The sequence below is a fragment of the Eurypyga helias genome, unplaced genomic scaffold (genome assembly GCF_000690775.1).
Source record: "Eurypyga helias isolate BGI_N326 unplaced genomic scaffold, ASM69077v1 scaffold7699, whole genome shotgun sequence".
Lineage (NCBI taxonomy): Eukaryota > Metazoa > Chordata > Aves > Eurypygiformes > Eurypygidae > Eurypyga > Eurypyga helias.
In genome coordinates, this window is record NW_010272696.1 from 37,345 (window position 1) to 58,121 (window position 20,777).

Sequence of the window (20,777 nt, forward strand, 5' to 3'; positions counted from 1 at the left end):
ATTTGTAATTTTTGTCTCCTCAATATAATTCATTTTCCTCAGTGAGTTTGCTGTCTGGTCAATGTAACAGCCAGTGTGTAAGGCACTGCTCCCCTACAAGGTCTGATGGTTCCTTTTTTTTATATCATCCTGGTGAATCCCCTCATGCCTAAAGGCATTCAACACCTTTTTTTTTTTTTTTTTTTTTTGTGGGTCTCTTCTGAAAATCAGCTCAGCTCAGTTCTGTCAATCCCTGCTCCTGCAAGATTAGGGGAATTGCTGATGGTTTGGCGTGTGCCTAGTTGGTGTAACATCCCCGTATTCAGGGTCAGAGGCTGCAGGAGCTGTGGGATGCAAATGTAATAGTTTTACCCATGTTGTGTTTGCCTGCCTAAGTCACACTTCCTCCCTCCCAGTTATCCTCATCCACAACTCGCCCTGTGACAAGGGCATAGCCATTGTGTGCATCTGCTTTAAGACGATCTTAATCTCTTCCTTGCCATACATAACCGGGTTTATGTGTGTGTGGCCATCGTGCTGTCAGATAGGATATTTGTTGAAGGTGAAGCTTGTGAGTATATGTGTCCATGATTTCTGTGTGTGCATATTATGTAGCTTAAATTCCCTCACATCAAAGTGTAGTAATAAAATAGAGTGTAAAACCTATATGGATTGAATATTGAGTGTTGAAAACACCTTCAGAATTTAGAAATAACCCACGTCTGGAAATGGTTGAGCCCAGTGTCAGCAACCTGCAGTTTGATTTGTAGGGTATTCACCTTGCTGCATCCTCATGCAGAGCCATAATGTTTGTATAAGGAAAAAATCATTCCATTTGTATTATATGCACTGTAGTTATGTCTTCTGATTGTTACTTTTTTTTTTTTTCCAAATGGTCTTTTAAGTAAAAGCTGTTTTATGCAGGGAACAATGTTTCAGGATGAGCTGGATATATAAATGGAAATTTTTGCTAAGTAAGGATCAGAGTATATAGAGTCATGTAGAAAAGCATCTGCTTACTTCACCTGCTCCTGGTGTGTATTTGATCAGATCCTTTTTATTAGCTTTTTCACTATTTCTCACCTGTTAGTTCTTTAAAAATGATGCAGCTGCAAAAGCATGCTACAACCCATGCTATGTGATTAAAAGAATGATTCGCCACGTTTCAGTGAGAAAATTGTGGTTGCTGACAGTACAGGAACAACCCAGCTTGACTCTAAAATCCTGTACAAAAATATCTTTCTTAACCTGTCAGCAGGGCACATTTTTTGTGTCAGACATTTACTGAGAGGTATTGAATATGCAACTTGATGAATGTTGGTTTTTTTAGAATGACTTTTCAGAGTTGAACACTTTAATAAAGGTGTAGAAAGATGCTCATGCTACAGAAATTGTATCTTGTTTCTGGTATATCTGTGCTGTTTAGCCACAGCACCTTGGGTTATAACATACTAGTTCTCATACACCAAGTAAGTGTGGGCAAAGCAAATGGTCATACTTTCTCCTTTAACTCAGGCATTCTCACAGTTGTGAGCTGCTGTGCTGATGAAAAATGCTGTCTTAAAAATCAGATCCAAAACCAAGGTCTTGAATACTTATGGCCAATAAAAATCCAATGGCATTTTTGCCAAACATAGGAAATGTTACTTCAGGGTTAGCCAACTTCCATGTTTGAGTCATTACTTCCCTTCTGAATTTGTGCAGTTGAAAGATACAGCATGTTTTTGTTGTTTTCTGAACCGTTGAGTAATACTGCAGGGCTTTGTGGAGAAATACGTTGTGCGTTAACTAAAGGATTTCAGTGATGGGTGAAGGTCTTTGTGAACACATGTGGTATGAGCAAAATGTGTTGTATAGCCATAAGGTATAATTATTAATAAGCAGAAGTGCTTTGCTGAACAAATCCTGACTGAAAAAAAATATACTCGCTCACTTTTTATGTGGGGCAAATCCCTCATGTGACTGAAACTTTACTGCTCTCCTGCGTACTGAACAGGGAGGTGGTAAACTCGCACTGTAATATATTACCTTGTTAGGATTATGATTAGTGTGCTTTTAGGAACTTATCCCATTAAAAGTGAATTATGCACTGCTTTATTTGTTTCAAATTAAGTTCTTTCTCTTCAGAGTGAACTCCTCTAATTTGATTTTATGTCTGACTGAGCAGAATTTTATTCAGCTGCACATCTTAGAATGGATAACTGTGGGAAGATTCAGATTATATGTCAGTTACCTCCGATGTCAGTCATCTTAGAGAATTGTTCATAAATGTAAAAATGAGTGTGAAACCAAGATTGTTTGTGGAGGGAGGCAAAGGCAAATATGTCTCATTTAAGCCTCGCATGTCGTAGTGAAAGCATTGTTCTTTTGTACACGTATATTTTTAATCACTATTGCTTTAAGTTGTCAACAATCAAAGACTGGGACTGGGCAGTCAGAATATGATGTTTCCAGTCTGTAACCATCTTGAGCTCATAGTTTCAAAGAGTGCAAGGGCAAAAGACATGATTAGCTCATATATCTGACTCACAGATTACAGCCAGAGAACACCCACATGTCCTTGTGCTGAGCCAAGTTTTGAGCTAAGTTTCAATCCCCCCAAAGAACTGATGGTCCCACTGACAGAGAGTAGGAGGAGCAGGGGAGATGCTGCTGGCTCCAGTATAAATCAGCAGGGTTTCATTTCAGGTATTGTAAGATAACAGGGAGGAGAAAGCGAAAGGACTTCCTCTGTGACCTTGGGCAGGTTACTTAGCTTTTGCATGCCTCACATCAGGTAAAAAGGGAATAAAATCATTTCCACTCTTATAGTGGTGTGTGAATGAATGTATTAGAGACATGACTCCATTCAGTAGTAACAATAGCTAGCTAAACACTCAAAATAGGCACGTTTTACTTCATCTGTGCTAACTTGGTAGTAGAGCTGTTCTATCCAGTTTGAGATTCTTGTTGCTATAGTGTCTGAACATATACATCATCACCTTTATTTCTGAGAGCTAGAACTATAGTTTCATAAAGAAATCTGCTTCAGAACAGTGTGTTACCAGGTGGGTTTATGCAGGCTGGCAGCTACTGAAATCAAAGTTTTCTCCCAGCTAATGGAGGAGTTATGGGATTTGCTTCCATGTATTTGTTATACAAAAATTTTCTGCCCATTTTTAATCTAAAATACTGTTCTTTTCAATCCTGTATTATTTTTTTCAGCCTGGTTCATGACAGCCTGGCCCTCTTGAAAATCATTGCTTTCCCTAGACTGGCAGTTTCGTGAAGCATGCTTCTGTTAGGTTCTTCATTGTTCTCACAGTGCTCATGTAGCTTCCATTATACCGCACGAAGTGCAGTAAAGTATGCTCAAATGCTGAGTGGGAGATTTTGTCATCGGACAGCCTGCTAGGGAAAACAGGAGAATACACCCCTTTTACCTGCCTTCATTTTGGTACTCTTAAGGCCCAGTTCAGTTTTATTTGAGATGTTATCTGTACAACTTCAAAATGGCTGAGATTTACTTCACCCTCTCAATTTTGACATTTGTATATCTTTGGTGTTGAGATTCTAGTTGGATTTGAGAGCATAACCTACTTACATGTTACATGTTCAGTACATAGTCTGAGTTGGGGAATTTTTGGCAGAATTGTCTATTTTCATAAAAATAACTGCAATTCACTACAGGAACCTAATGACTGTGGAATCTCTAAGAGTCTCTTTTGACCTGCCCATTATTTTTTTCTGACATCTTGCCTTTAGAGAGATTTTAGCAGAGGTAGTTTGGGAGAGGGCTTTGTGCACACTGAAACTTACAGGTGAACTGCAAAATCCACTGCCAAAATACAATCCTTTCTTTACTGCTCCTTTATCATTTATATATAAAGTCAATCCTTTGAAGGGATTTTTCCACCCGAAAATGAAAAGGGACATTTTCTTTTTGGCTTTTTACACTTTAGTAGGACTTGGCGTTTTTCTATCTCTATTTCCTCGTGGATTTTACTTCCTCTGGAAGCACTGGATTAATGCCCTATCTCGTGGCTGAAGCTAGCAGTTCTCTCAGCCCTCAATTAAAGGGGTGAGTATATTAAGCTTTAGGTCTTTTCTGTGCTTAAAAGTACCATTCCTACTGGCAAAAAAAGTCAGTTTTCTGATTTAGCTTATACCAGCTCTTGAATGGCAGAAGACTTTCTTGCCAGTATAATTGTATATAATTGCATAGCCAGTAGCTGGCATAGCCATGTCAGCACAAAGAAATTGCACCACTGACTGAGAAAGCTAAGCTGGCAAAACTTCTAACCATCGATCAAACGGTTCCTGACATGGAGGGAAAAAAAAGCTGAAAAATGCTTTCTTGTGGCATGATGCCACTGATATTATTTTTCCAATTTTTTTTTTTTTTAACTGATTGTGTATCCAGTATGGTTCTATGAGTAGGGTAGAACCACTCACTCTGAGCAAATTGTAGCAGCATTGTTTTAATTCTCGGTGCAACTTACCTGGGCTTGTATTCAATCTTCTCATGAGGTAGTAAGTAATCACATCTCATAAACAGGAGAGATAAGAGTAACCTGTGTGAACCTATTGAGGGTCTACATATCTACCTGGAAGTTTTGTGTAAGCTTTAAGAATTCAACATGGATTTGTGGGATGTTCAGATTTTGCCCTAGCTCTCTTCAGAAAGGAGCTGACTTCTATTTCTGCTATTTTGAATACGCCTCTTGGTGCATTAGTTTATTTTAGTCCTTCTAATCTCAGTCCATCTAGAATTAGAAGATGTTCTATGCTATAGAATCTTGTGGCATGATAAAACTGCTCTTAAAAACACATTGACATTTACATTCGTTCCCTCCTCCCACATATGTTGCAATTCAAATGGAAGAGAATAAAGTCTTCCCAGAAAAATAGCCTGCTTTGTGTTTGTTTGTTTGTTTGTTTTAATTTAGGGTCCATTTGTTTAAACAGGATTTTGGGAAAAAGGAAACAACAAAACAAATACCAGACAAGAAGGGTGCTGATCACTAAAACAACAAACACCAGACAAGAAGGGTGCTGATCACTTTAATTTCATTAGGTGAAGATAATTGCTCTTTAGAATAAGAAAGTAATTTTCCAATAAAAATAGTGCAAATATTACTGGCACTGGGAAATGGGAAGCAAATCATATTACTTAGTGATCAAACAAAACAGTTTTGGTGAAGAATTTTCTTAGTGGAAGAGTTTAATTTTTACTGAATCTTTGTGGAACTACACTGCCCTCATAAACAAAACAGTTCCAGTGATAAATGGTTTTGGACAGAAGCAAGGTGCAAACCTGTTTGAGAAATTAGAATAAAATAGATCAAAATAACTTCTGTGGATCTGCACCATTTTAGCTGCTCTAATAATGTTTTAGTCAGAAATATTCAGATGCCATTTGAATGTCCCAAAGACAAGGAAGTTGCAGTAAAAGTTGGAGTAAAAATCTCTTAGGGTTTATAGGTGGCAAATGCACATGGATGCATAATCTGTTTTGAAAGTTTTTTAGGAGAATTGATATATTTACTTGAGTTTGAGCTCGAAAGAGAACTCTAGTGGGTCATCAGAGGCCATCCTTCCACGTATGCAAGATTGATTTAATTACACAAATACAGTCCTTGATAGATGCATGTTGAGTATAGATATGTTTCCTACGTTCTAATACATGTACTCCCAGCCCATGAGTTTTGGCATGCATGGGAGAGGTTGTTGGCTTGAAGTATACTGTGGTTTATGGTTGTGACTTTTCTCCCACCCTTCTAAACTGCTGCTTGTAGTCTAGCCCTGGTATTTCTGAAAAGCAAAGATCAGATGTATTGGCTTACTCAGCATGGTGGTCCTGGAAGCCTGAGAGACTGAGTTTCATTTCTGTGCTTCTTCCAAGAGTTTTAGTGAATTTTGGCAATATATGTAGCCACTCTTTGAGTCCAGACCTGTTTGTAGAATGAGAGCATCACTGTCCTGTCTGGGAGCAGTACTTTATCATAAATACATTAAAGATTTAACAGCAGTCAGATACTGAAAGGAGGAGGCCATGTAGGTAGCCAAGGTACCTCACTGTTACCTGTAACCTGCATCAGAAAAGCAGAAACAGTCATCACCAAAGTATTTTATTCATATGCACTGCATCTGGTTTGAACCCAGGAATCCTGAGCATGGATACCTTGTGTCATTAGGCATTAAGATATTCTGTAAGACTACCCATTTCTGAAGTTCTTCCTCAGTTAAAATTGCCATTAGCGTCAACGATAGTTCGCTAGAATAAAGCTTGAGTAAAATGTTCAGGAATTGTTCCAGTAAATAACAAACAACTGAATACAAACTTGTTTACTCCTCATTCCTGCATTCAGCATGTATCTAGCAAGGAAATAAATCTGCTGCACACCCCAGGGTAAAGTATATTAATCAACCAGTTATCTTGTTAAAGCAAAGTAAATGGCTTGCTGTGCTGACTGAACGCGTTGGAATGCACAAACTTTGCGGTGCTGTTAGCAATCTGATACTGACTGTCAGCCATCCGGAAGCTGCTGGAGAAGTTAAAATACTGGAGGAGTACAACAGCAGCATAGCAATACATTCACAAAACCATATTACATAGTGTGGCCCAGAGCCAGCTGCAGATCTTTATTTTTCAGGTGTATCCTTTGGCAAGTGTTCTTCCATTGAGGCAAGGGTATTCTGCTCCTCCCTCTGCAGGAAGATATGGACAGTCTACAGCATCCCATCAGTGACGGATTATCACTTTGTATGATAGTTGCAACAACAACAGAACCCAACAACAACAACAAGACATTCCACAGAGACAGCTTAGATTTTATCTATTTCAGATCACTTATTTTCATTCTTATAGGAGTGTGAATGGTGCTGCTGTTGAGAAAACACATGCAGAAAGATGCAGCAATGCTAAGGCAGGCAGTTAGTCACTGTGTTGGCTTTTTTAAAAAAAGGTAACTTACAATTGGACACTTGAGGACACAAACAGGTATAGAAAGAACCCCGTTCCTTATTTTTCACTTGGAGACAGCCAGACACGAACTGCTGAGTTCACAGGAGTCATGAACCCCGTGTGGGGAAACTGCCAAGTAGGGTGCATCAGTCAGCCGGTTGCTCCAAATCCTTTAGGCTGAGAGCTCAAGTCTTCCTGTGACTGTTTTAGTAAATATAGCTGTAATCTCAAACAGGGGATGGCAGCAGTTGGTTTTACATGAAGGTTAGGATTTGCTTTCTTTCCCTTTCCCTAAGTTCTGTTTCTATTTCTTTGAATTTTAAGAAGCAGGCAGGGAGAGATGAAACAGAACTCCTCGAAGGATAGCAGAGGGTCAGCTCTAATTACCGTGTGTCTGAAGGAAGCCATATATTAAAACATTCATGATTTCAGAATTGCCATGTGTCTTTCTTAGATGCACTGTTGTTTCTTAATAGGTTTCAAAGCGTAACAGGAGACCACAGTCTGTTCCCTGAGGTACTTGGCATATGCAGGGAAACTCTGCTATCCTGTCAGAAAGACATATGTAGGCTTTACTGCCTTGTTAGACAGGTATTTGTAGGTTTAAGTGGTGGCTTGACTTTGAGACAGCTGTTCAGAGGTAGCAATTCCAGAATACCAAAGGACTTGAAGCTAAGTGCTCTCATCTTTCAGGGAAATCTAAAGATCTAAGTCAAGCAGGTGATTAAAGAGACGTCGGTGCCTAACTTACAGATAGGTATTTCTAGAAGCAGCTCTGCAGTTTCTCTGACCCTTTAAGGTCATCTGTCAGACCAGTCAGAAGTGAGAGCACAAGCTGGGTCTGCTGGGAATCCTCATTCCAAGCCTCTGCCAGCAGGAACAGCTAATCATTAACAGCAGAACTGTGATAATTCTCCTTTGATTGGTCTAATACTTTTAAAATCTTTATGTCTATTGAATAGCTAAAATACATGCTGTTACACTGACATTAAAATACAGAGGTTTTAAGTCAAATAGAAGAATTTCTTCTGTGCTTGAAACCTTGTATATAGTAATTATTAGCTAGGAAAAGGTTTCCCACTGTTTGCTTTATAGACCTATTCACTTAGTATATTTGGATGCCTTGTTGATAAGTTTTGTATCAACCTCTGAATCTCCTCTAGAACTCTTTAAGACAAGCTGCTGCTAGAATGTGAAACAAAGGTTTGTTTAGAGCTCTCTTCAGTACAACTGTCAAACTGCAGGCACTGTGGAAATAGCTGGAATATTTACATCTATCCATGCCGTGTCATGGGTAGTTCTTGCCTTCAAGGAACAGCTCACTTTTCTTCTGTGTGTATGTAGGTGCATGTGTGCTCCTGTTCATACGTAAGGAAGAACAGGGAATAATCAGTTGGTCATCCTCTGCAATGTAAAGTATAAACACTGTGATTAAATCAGCTACTCTGGTTAATGATTTTATAAACTTCTGTGTAATATCAATAGTACAAAGGGAATTGCAGCTGTTATTTTAGCAAGGGGCATCCATGCCATTTTCTTCTGATAGATTGTTATTCTTGTTGTCTCAGAGTTCAGGAGCTGAAAGGAGAGGAGGATATGTAAACTCTTTCTTTGTCCATTGGAAAAAACGCCACATTTTTCCACACACTTACTAATAAAAATACAATAGTACGAGTACCTAGCAATAATAATAAAAATAATAATAAGTTGCAATTGCGCTTTGGCTGAAAATGTTTGTACTCTGCTGTTCCTGGAAGATGGTAATAATGCAACATTCAGCTCTTGCTGTTACAAAAAAAGAGTCAAGGGTGAAGACCTTAGAAGATGCTCTGAGTTGTTATTTCCTCTCTCATTAAGCTGTTTTGAAAATGCCAGTCAATTTGGTGCAGTCTGCTGTATGCTAAAGGAAAAAGATTTGCTTTTGAGAAGCATTATTATCAACTGGGGGGATAAGTCGTAAGACAAATTTAATTTAACTCTATCTAGAGTGTTGCGATTTTCACCACAGACAAGGAAATGATCCTAGCCTTTCCTTCAAGTTGATGTCAGCATTTTAACAAGAAAACCCCAAGCCCCTCACGCAGTGTTAGTGTTGCCGCACTGTCAAAGGACTTTGGTCTCAAACCTGAATTAATGTGCCCAATAAGAAACCTCACACTGGCCAGTTAAATGAGGGCCTAGCTGGTGATGAAAATACAAGCTTTTCTAGGGAACTGCATGCTTGCAGTGGTGTTTGCTGATGGATGTGGAATAGACAAGACCGAGCAGCAGCTTTTGAAAAGTGTTTATTGAGAAAGTTTATACTGCATATTTCTTACAGTGCTGGAGGCAACTCTCTCCTATTGTTATAAAATTCATGAAGGTTACTGTATGCTAATTTTTTCTACACCTCATAAAACTTTTAATCATAGATGTCCTGAGCCAACAGCTACTGTTAGATATACACATACACACAAGTGTGCAGCTTATACAGGCAAAATGACTATGACTAGATGTGTATGTCTATGTATGTATTTAATTCAGATTTCAGTGTCCTGTTTAACACTTCTGAAAACGACCACAACCCCTTAAGGATGCTCTGCTGCTGCATGGCATCATAAACAAAACGGCTCTGGAGTTCAGCATAGTGCTGACATTTTGGTTATAATGCCAATAAACAAGAAACCCCCCATGGCACGTTGACTGACTTGTTTTCCTCACCAACGCCATGAGGAGCTGTAGTGTGCTTACAGAGTTACTGTGTTGCTTTCTCCACCTTACCAATTAAAATAAAGATTTTTAGCTAGGTTAAATATTTTGGGGTTTGCCACCATACACTACATTGCTCATTATGCTCTACATCTTCAGCTTCTTGGGTTTTTTTTCTTTAGTTCAATTCCTGGAGACAGGAGCTGACATAAATTACATTTACTCTGAGTCAAAGGGTTTGGGATTTTTTTGTGTGGAGGTTGTTTAATAATTTGTGTGATAGAAAGCTTTTGGTGCACAATAGGATTTTTGCAGGTCTGGTGGAGAAGGCTGTTGATGTGCTGCTGTGCCAGGTAAATTTGTTGAATTATCTACTTAGAGAGACAAGCTGATAAAAATGAGCAAGCTGGGACTTCATGGCCTATTTCTGCTGTGTATACATCTTCATTAAATGTATGGTCATCCATCGTCTCTGTCTCAGAATGGTACCCTGGGCTAACTTAACAAGATGGGCCATTTCAGGAGTTTCCTAGGGTTGTGGGGAGGGAGAAGATCACATAAAGTGGAGTCTCATCTTTAGAGCTAATACTGGGTGCATTGGTCTATCCCAGCATTGCTGACTGCCTCCCACTCCTTGTCAAAGCAGTGAAATGCCTTGGTGTCGTTCTGGGAATGTGTCTGATGGGGCTGAAGGTCCCTCTGGCAGGGAACAAGGAGCAGACTGGGCTGTGCTGATCAGCAGCAATAGCTTCTTTTGAAGTAGCACTGTGCTGGCAAAAGTGATTGTTCTTGCTGTAGACCAAGCCAACCCGTGACCACTGAGTCCTGAAGAATCAATTGAAATTTGCCAAACACACACTAGTCCTCTGCAGAAGAAAATCACTTTTTCTCAATTTGCTGTAGAGGAAGCAGGCCAGGAGAACTCTGGATTCTGGCTGACTCAGCAGCTAGTTAAATTTAGGGGGAAGCAACAATCCCCACCCCCACCCCCAAAAAAAAACTTAGGGATGCAGAAACATATTTTCATGGCTGAGCCTAAAGGCAGATCTGTGGGCTCCTTGGAGCTCCCCTGAAAAACAAATCTAAGATAGGAAGAGCTGTTCTAAAAATAATGTGGTGTTTTATTTACATAATTTTTACAGCAGGTACTCAGAGGTGCTGAAATTCTCTTTAGAATGCCTGCAACCCTCAATCTGAGTCTCCCAGTGTGCCCTACATACACAAAATGAATGTACTCCCATCTCTCCACCAGCAGCTTGGCTCAGTTCATGCCATAAACCAATGAAGCTGGTTGATATCATGGGCTCAGTTCTACAATCAAACACCTGCTGAATTCCATGGGAATTTGACCACGGGAAGGATCACATTAAAAGCTTTGGTGCTGTCCTAGACTTGTTCTGAAGATATGCACCTCTCTCTGGTGAAGGCTTAACAGCATGGCGTAACAGTGAGACCTGATAGATCTCCCTTCACCTCCTCGAGAAGAGCAGTGCTTCACAGTGTGTTTGTGACCCTCAGTTTTTTTCGCCTCAAGAATGTGTAACTCTGGCAAGATGCATGTTGTGATTGCAGCCTGACAGGAGGATGGAGGGGAGGCAGTCTGGAACAAGCCAAAGAAAACTTGTCCCTGCCATGGCAGGGGTGTTGGAACTAGATGATCTTTAAGGTCCCTTCCAACCCAAACCATTCTGTGATTCTATGAAAACAATCTTATACCTGGTATGATGGATTAGACTTATTCCTTCAAAATGGGTGTAGGTTTTCAGGTAGCTTTGTCTCCAGCATCATCTGCGCAGACACCAACAGAAATAAATGGAGTTTACTGGCTTCTACTTTGGATAAAATAGTGTTGACTGACTTCCAATAGGCACCAAACAGATCAGTTTCTCCTCTTGGTTTTGAATTACTGCCACACTGCTAATCATCATTGCTGACATGATTTTCTTGTCAGTGTCAGGATACCTTCTCTCCATCCAGCCCCATTTGGTTCTCAGACATTTTAAGGAATGCACATGCATTTTACTTGTTTTCAAAACAAAACACAGATCCATCTTCTGCGAGTATTAATTTATGCACTACAACTGAAAGCTACTTTGAATACAACTCACACATTAAACAACCCTATAGGCCTTTCCACATGTTCTATGCTCTATCTGGCTATTTATAAAATATCTGCATGTAATACACATTGCAGAGCTTGTCTATTCTTTGAATATTGCTACAATATTGTAGAAGACAAAATCTTTGCTTATTGTGCTGATTTTTTTCCCTGAGTTTTCCTGATTTCTTATGTGTAGAGATGAAAGTATCTGCTGTAAGCAATGCATTTTTGGTGGTAGTATCACAGGCACCTTGTGACTGAATTAGATTTACTCTAATGGTTGCTGGTTTAAAATTAATTGATTTTTTTTTTTCATCCTTGGGTAAAATGTCAGAAATTACAGAAATGCCGACTTGTGAATATAAACTTTTGCTGATGAGGAAAGAATTATCCAGGATTTTCTTTTAATGTTTTGCTGACATATGGTGCTTCTAACCCAGTGACAAATTAATTGACTAGATGTAAAAGAGATGGACAGCACTTAGCAACGAAGGACAGGATATGCATTATAAGACAGCTGGTTCTGCCTCTGTTGGATTATGGAGACAATATACATCGGACAGCTAACGAGTCTCTGTTGCATAAGATAGATTCTCCTTATAATAGAATTGCACGCTTTGTCTCTAAATGGGGTTATTATACACACCATTGCACAATGTTTGAAGAGCTTGGTTGGCCCTTGTGGAGGGTTAGGAGAGAAATAAATTGGAAAACAATTGCACATAAGACCTTCAATCCATCAACTGCTCCATATTTATCCAAATTACCAAATACAAACCTGTGATACCTTCAGGGGTGGAATGTTAATACTGACCAGCCAGATTTTGACAAGGCAGATTTTTCTTTTGCTGTTGTTTTTAACTTGCAGTAAAATCTTGCTTCCTCGTGAAGAAAAGGTGGTAGTAGAAAACACTTGTAGTGACATAACAACTCCCTACTGAAAACAAATTCTCAATTTAGTGTTTGCACCTATGCAAACTTCAGTCTCAGTCTCGAGAGGTTTTGATTTTTCCAAAGATAAACTGTGAACAACTTCATTTATAAGGAACTTTTCCTCAGTAGCATTCAGAGTTTAAGGGCAATCTCACAAAAGTAATTTATGATTTGAAATGCTTCCATTTTTGGGTCCCAACCTGTGCCCATTATAGTGCACGGTTTTTGGAAAATGCTGAGGCCTAAAATCTCTGGACTCCTTACACTTTCGAACACTGGACAACTAGAATTTTACATCTTCAAAATAACAAGCCATTTTTGAAAATCCTGGGTCAATCACTGAGCAATGCCGAATGTAGCAATTCTGGATGATGTGGTATTTCATAGAATCATAGAATCACTAGGTTGGAAAAGACCTTAGAGATCATCCAGTCCACCCGTATCTGTCCGCCACTAAACCATATCTTTCAGCACCTCATCCACCCGTCTCTTAAACACATCCAGGGATGGTGACTCCACCACCTCCCTGGGCAGCCTGTTCCAGTGCGTGATAACCCTTTCGGTGAAGAACTTCTTCCTTACGTCCAATCTAAGCCTCCCCTGGCACAGCTTGAGTCCATTCCCCCTCGTCCGATCATCTGTCATTAGGGAGAAGAGACCAACACCCACTTCTCCACAACCTCCTTTCAGGTAGTTGTAGGCAGTGATCAGGTCTCCTCTCAGCCTCCTCTTCTCCAGGCTAAACAATTTCCCACATCAGTAGAAGAATTCTAGGGTAGGAGTTGTAGACAGAGCTTATAAAAATGACAGCAAAAAATAGTTTTGTCAAAATCAGTGTAAATAATCACCTATCCTAACTCCTACTTGCCATTTTTAGCTTCTTCAGTTAAATCTTGTGTCTGCTACTCTGACTTCCAGTCAAATAACCCTCCTTGTTAATTCCAGGTCTCCAGATACCAGACAAGGGTGGGATCTTGCTAAATAATGTTAAATAATAACAATCTTAGTCTGGCAGGGTAGATACTAAAAATACTGTAACATGCAAAGCTTTGTGGTGGCTTTGTTCAGTGCTTTATTCCTCAGACTAAAACCAAGTACATCCTCAAAACACAGTAAAAAGCAACCTCTCAGTATAGAAAGCTGTAAGTGGGTCCATGGCGTGTTTTCTGTTCAGGCATGGCTATATCCAATTCCCACAAGTATACTGTTCCAGCATGAAGGAAGAGGAGACACAGGACAAAGAGAAATTATTTGGTGGTAATTGTGCTAGTCATAGCTGTCGCTGTTTCTACTTTCTTTCCTTTTCCCAGTGTCCCAGCAGTTACACTGAAAGGTTGTGTGTGTGTGTCTGTGCATACATGTGTTTTGCAGCACTTTCTTTGGAAGAAGAGTTATTCTTTTGTACAGTCCTTCCCTGACATTCCTATAGCCTGCTCACATCCTGTTGGGAAAAGCTATGATCCTTAATGTAAGGCAGTGTGTCTCATAAGAAGAATGCAATAAGCACAGTAATTAATTTCCCATCCCTGGATACTTTTCCAGGGACTGTTTTACATTAACTGTGGTAGAGCATGCTCACTGATGACAGTGCTTAAGAGTATTTCATTTGTGGTTCGAAGTAGCTGAATGTTTCTCTTAATGAGCTCTCCCACTGCTATCACAACAACTTTAAATACCTTATGGCTAGTGAGGAAAGACTGACACACAGGCAGATTTGTTTCTGCAAATACCTTCCTGATTGAGTTGCATTTTTCAGTGAGGTTGATTTCATCACAGGGTGTGCTGCTGCTCTATTGGTTTTATAAGAGCTCTTCCTCTTTTTCTTAGGAAAAGGAGAAACTGTATATGGAATTGAAGCATGTCTTGGCCCGGCAGCCTGGGCCTGAAGCCGCAGAACAGTTGCAGCTCTACCGACACACTCTCCGAGAGAAGACTAAACAGCTGAAAGTAAGAGATGCCCTTTATCCCTGGCTGAGAGACTGCCAGATCACAAAACAACTTCACAAGGGATCCTGGGGAGCGAGGCTTCAAGAAGATTTTCAATGATCAGTGTGCATACCTTAGTATATTAGATCAGGCAAACAAGATTAATATGGCATCGTCCCAAGGGAGAACCAACAGCAGTAGAAGAGATTCTTTTACATTATGCTAGTTTGTTTCATTAAAATAGAGGAAAAGTCTTATTAGAATACGAGTGTGCAGCACAGTGCTGTAAATGCTTTTTGTACATTGGCATTCTGGGATGCCATCAGTTTTTCATTAAGCTTATTCTCCTTCACTTTTCTTGAACTGTTAAGATCTTTAATAAGTAAGTCAAAACCATTTAGTTTTGCTCTTAACAAACTAGTGGGAATATATTGAGAAATTCTTATTTCTCTTGCAATGCATACACTTAGACTTGCAATTTTTATTTGTAACCTGTCCTAACCCCTTGCCACTAGAAGGGATTACCTGGTTCTGAAGGAATCTTGTGGAAACTTTGAAAGCAAGATACTAAAAAGTGATTCTCTGATAGAATAAGCTGATCTTCCCTTGTTCTTGTCTGCATGAAAGATCAGTCTCCCCAGGAGTTCATCTACTTCTACAGCTTCTCTCTCTGTTGAAGTCATCATCTCCTGTTCACTGCATCATAATCACGTCTATACTAACCATGAGGAAAAAAATGCAGGAGCAGATGGGCCCTTAGGAAACAAAGAGGCTGTTATGCAAATCTTAGCTTTCCACAGAGAAGAAAAACAATGTAGAAAATGTAAAATAGAAGCCAAAGTTTAGCTAAACTGAATGTGATTTGAAGTTTTCCATACGGTTCCCATTTGTCCTTAATGCAGTCAATTGCTACTGTGTATTTCAGGCACAGTGTGCTGTAGCATACTGGCTTGCATGCCATTTTGTGGTGCCAGGTCAAGCTATTCTCCTTAAAGAAGGAAAACAGACTAGGCATGCTCCCCCTTTTTTTAAAGTTTAGTGATTCACAGGGAAGCAGCGTTGTGTTCATATTTACACTGCCTGGTACTACTTTGGCTGTGTGGATTTAATTACTTCATGTAACAAAGCGGATCCCTGTGAATAAAACCCATTATTATTAAACAAATCCCTGCTTTATTGTTTTTTAATACCTTCAATTTGGGTTTTCACACAGATTTATGTCCCAGAACATGAAGAGCTGATGTATGTGTTAACACCATTCCCATAATTCTTAGGGCATATTTTACATGTTTTATTGTGGTCAAATGGCATAGCCTTAATTTTGTAAATTGTCCTTAGGTGAGCATAGGTGATCAAATGAAACATCATGACAGAAAATGAGATGCTGTGGAAAATAGTGATGTCTTATATGGTCAAATGTGAAAGGAAAAAGTGCTAGTAAAAGTATTAACTTACATGTAAATGAAACTAACATCTCCTGCTTATGCTTTTTGCCTTTTGTTTGTTAGGTTTTGTCCTCAGAATTGAATATGTATGAATCACAGAGCCAGAAATACAAATATGAAAACGAAAGACTTGCCAACGAGCTTCTGAATGTGAAAAAGAAATATCTGGCTCAGAAACGCAAGGAACAACAGGCCAAGTATGGGAAAATAACAGTTTTGTCTATATAACTTTCTGCATAAACCAGATTTTTTTTTTAGACCGTGCTTTAGCCTTTTGAACAGAATGTGGTCAAATTTGACTGAGGTGATATAATATTGTTGCCTAATTTTCCTGAATGTTATCCTCCATAGTACTTAAATCAGGTCTAGATTTTCCATGATCTATGGTCAGGACATGAACATCCAGCAGAGACGTTCTGCAGTCCAGTTAAATTATTCATGCCAATGAGGTGGTGACCAGGGGACACAGATTAGTGTCTGATCTCTCGTGTTGAGCATTATGAGGACCTCAGTGCATTTTACAAGCTTTATTTATAGTGAAACAGCTTCCTATATGGGGGACAACCTTTCTTCAGGTGTAACTACATAATCCTGGTGTAAGAACAATGTTGGTTGTGTTTCCAAAATGTGGGACTTGTGCCTGATGACTATCCCTTCTGGCAGCAGATATCATTGCCGGTGGTTGCAGGGAAGAACATTCCTCATCTGCTTCTTGTTCTCTTCCTACAGCCAGATAGAGGAAAGTGAGCAATGCTCAGAGTCTGGCTTTGTCAGATGTCTTACCCTTTTGACAGTAGGGCCTAAGAACCTTCCTGTAGGTAGCTGTTATCTCTCCTTGACCAATCGCGGTTTGATGACACCTCCCTGCTACTCTCAGTCCACAAGTGAGCGCATTCGGCTGCTCCTCTTGATTGAAAGAAAATGACTAGGATCTTAGTTGCCCAGTTCTGACCCATTAAAGTGACCTAATTTGCAGAGGCTGAGAGATGAGACTATTCTGATAATTAGTCTCCAAGCTGGGACATCAAAACTATTAGTCACTTCTGAAAATGGAGTTTTGGACCTTCCTTTGAAAGAGAGGATCTTAGATTTCTGCAGTCAGGTGACATGATCTGTTACCAAGTTTTTCTGTGTATATCTTTTGTCTTTCCATCCCTTTCCATCCTCAGTCTGTCCCTCACACACCAAAGGCAACCATTCTCTACATTGCTGAATATAATTCAAAGCTGGCTGTATCTATCTCTTCCTTAATCATATTTCAGTCAGCAAACAGTTCTGATGACTAAATTAGCAAAATAGTCAGTGATAAACAGTGACTTTTGTCCATCTGCAAATGGCATAATGTTACCTTAATGTTTGGAATTAGCAACAATTGTGCAGTGCTAATGGTCTTCCTGGAGCTTTAGGATCAATATGTGAGGCTACCATAATGCCTGATAATCCATTTCCAGCAGCTAAGTATCATCTTCACAATAGTTTTAATGTTTCCATTTTGGACCCTGGCATCATATTCCTTTCTGTTCATCAGATGAGAAGAAATTCACCCATGTTTTGCTGTTATATTTTACCTAGAATTAATTCCTGTCATAGCTATTGAAAAAATCCAACTTGCTAGGGACATAACTACTTCAAAGTAAAACAAAAACACTGTGCGAGGTGGTGGTGACTGAACTTGGGTCTGTTAATCATACACGGTGAATGGAATTTCGTGGTGCTGGTCGATTAGTGCTGGACTCATTACGCTGTTTATAGGTTCAGGATCTGATATCTGCCATTAGTGCAGCTTGTCAGGTGGTTGTTCATGTGGGCAGGCATGACTGGTTCTGATGAGCGTGGTGTCGCTGTGACATCTGTGTTTTGGAAGTATATTCAGATGCTGTTAGTGATGCTTCTGCAGGACAACAGCATCTCATTGCTCCTGCCTCAGGCTCAGAAGCTTCCAGCGCTGTGCTGTCAGCCCTGACTTGCACTTCCCTTGTCTTTGTGGCAGCCAAGAGCTGGCCAGGTGCTGGGCTTTCCTCTCCTCCATCCCTCATTGTTTTGTTGCCCAATCAAACCTGTTGGACCACATCCTGCTTCGTAGGATAGGCACACCCCAAAGCATAACTGGGCATATCAGTCCTGGATATCTGCAGTTTATGTAATCTCTAGACTGCGCTTTGCACTGCCCAGCAGCAGTGCAAAGAAAAGAACCTTGTTGTGCAGCCTTCCTTCTCCAAACTACCAATTGTGCTTGGCATGCCTTTTGTTCTCTGCAACAGAGGGAAACTGTTGTGCAGTCAGATCCTTCCCCACGGAGTCCTTCACCTGGTACATACAGCCATTCCATACTTGGACCGGGCTGGACAGGCACTGCGGGGTGTGTAGATGCTAGCCAAAGAGCCAGGGCCATTTGATTCGTAGAGTCTCAGGTTGCTCTAACTCCCAGCTGACACAAAAGCACTGATTTGATCTCTATCGTGCTGGCTAATGTTAACATCATGTCTGAAATAAATGTGGCTGGTTTTGCTAATAAAAAAGAGGATCCTGTCAGGACAATAACATTAATAGCATTATTGACTCCACTGCCATGAAAGAGAATTAATACTCTCAGATAACCTCACACAAAGGTATCATCTAAAGCTTTTATTGATTTGCACAAGACAGTTCTGGTTTGTGATTTAAAATCTTGATACTGAACTAATGCAGCTTTCCATGGGATGCTGAGGGAATATATTGAGTGACAATGGGAATTTAGCTTTGTTTTGTGTTCAAGTTAAAAATCCAATGTTTAAGATTTTGGTTGTGAATTGAAAGCATTGCATTTCCCAGATGTTTAAGGCTTTCTTTTCCTCCTTCTTCCCATTCTCTCCTTCTGCTCCTTGCACTTTTTCTGCTTCACTACTTTTGCTACTTGCTTCTAGCATCAGGGTTCCAGTTTGATCTTGACGATGATTGGTGGGAAAATATGAGGCTTAAATCCATACCAGAGACCTGATCCTGCAGGCCTATATATGTAAATAACTGCACCGAGGGATGTCAGTAGTCACTCAGAGCTTTTGCACGTGGTTGCTTGCACATTAATTCTGCATAATATATTACAGTATTCAGCTGCACAGATTTTTCCATACTGATGAGCACATCTGTTGGCTGTCTCTATGGAAGCATGAAGAAAGAATGAGCATGGACTCTGGATCATTTTCTCTCCCCAAATTTGGAAGCCCAGTAGTGAGATAGGTTGAGCCATCTAAATGTAGCATGTTAGTTTTTAGTGCTGTCAGCTGGCACATCCACTACTGTCACATTACAGAATTAAAAACATTTATAAATGTCATGGTTAAGTTCATCTGTGCCATATTTTGCCTATTCTCCCACCTCCATATGGGTTAAATTTGGAAAAGGGAGCATAACTAGTCATCCTGCAGGGTTTCTCAGAACTTTCTTCTCTCCCAACACAGATATTTAGGGACTAGGAAAAAAGTATTAATTCTATTAAATGTTTTCTTTTCCCTTACTGGGAACAGAGAAAGGGTGCTAATGTGACAAGATCTTGCAAAAGCCTGGTAGCACTTGTGTTTGCATCTCAGTCTCAAGGACTGTAAAATGAAAGCAATGGAACCGACTGACCTTCTTTGTAAAGCCTTGAGACCTCTGCTGTTATGACAAACTAGTACTTCGTAAAGTTCCACTTCGTTCATTTTAAATATCTCAGGACCTTTCTCTGAAACCTCCAAGTGTATCACAGCGCGTTTGAAATACTGTCCTTTGTGTTTGTTCTGCTGTGCATACCTCCCCAACCCCATGAGGGTATGGAACCAGTTAAGCCTTGTTCCCTCCTAAGGCCATCAAATTCAAGCCCTCCTGGATCCTCAGATAGAGCAAATTCCTGGGGCCATCAGTGCCCCCACAGCACAGTTTTCTGCAAATGTCACAGGCAGGGTAATTATCACTAGAACTCTTTTAAAATGGGAAGACAAGTAACACTATTTATTCATTAGAATTCAACAAAGAAGTAGTATCTCCCCATTTTGCCTTTGATGGATGTGGCTGTTTGAAAACAGGCATATACTTGCTAGAATGGGAGGGTGATTACAAATCTGAAGTCACGGAGCTCGTGGACAAACGTGCTCTAATGAGGTGCTCTGACCATGTTGGGGAGTAGCACAAAGAGAGCTCATTTATTTCTAATTTTTAATAATTCCAAAAACCATCAGTAGGCTTGTAATTAGATCCAAACCGACACCTAGTCTTGGCAGTTTAGCCTATCAGGCTTTAATCAACAATTTTGTAATGATCTCTTGATACATGGTTGCATTAAAGAAACTTTGGAGGACAGAGATTTCCTCAGTTGGTAAACATCACTGGCCTGCAGACTGAAATATGTATTCTCCTTTTCTTTCTTTCTGTTTATAGGGAGAAGGAGAAATCCTTGACTGACACGAAGCCTGATTTTCAACGCCGCAGGTCTGATGTTCCTCGCTTCATTGGAGGGGGCTTTGCTCTCAGCAGACCCCTTCCCAAAGTTGGAGCAATGTGATGGACTCATCACATTCCTGTTCCCAGTTTCTTGCTGAACTATATTTGTACTTGGTTGTTTGAGAAACTGTAGTTTTACAAGAAATTCAGAATCAACTTTCTCTCTGAAATTACTGTATTGACTTCAAGTAAAGGCATTTTATGATAGAATTAATGTAGGTTTAGGTTACAAACTGTGGACCGAATCTGCCCATGTGATGCCAACAGAAGCCTGAACTGGTGTAAGTGAATAGCAGAGACCATG

General features: G+C 40.0%; 1 protein-coding gene across 1 annotated transcript in view; it reads left to right on the forward strand.

The window, feature by feature from the left end:
• The window catches only part of CFAP58 (cilia and flagella associated protein 58), a 56,387-nt gene extending 35,853 nt beyond the window's left edge, over positions 1-20,534 (forward strand). Inside the window, exons 15-17 of the mRNA XM_010159209.1 lie at positions 14,475-14,594; positions 16,082-16,215; positions 20,411-20,534. Coding sequence (XP_010157511.1) covers positions 14,475-14,594; positions 16,082-16,215; positions 20,411-20,534 — 378 coding nt within the window. The remainder of the gene's footprint in view (positions 1-14,474; positions 14,595-16,081; positions 16,216-20,410) is intronic.
• The last annotated feature ends 243 nt before the right edge of the window (positions 20,535-20,777 follow it).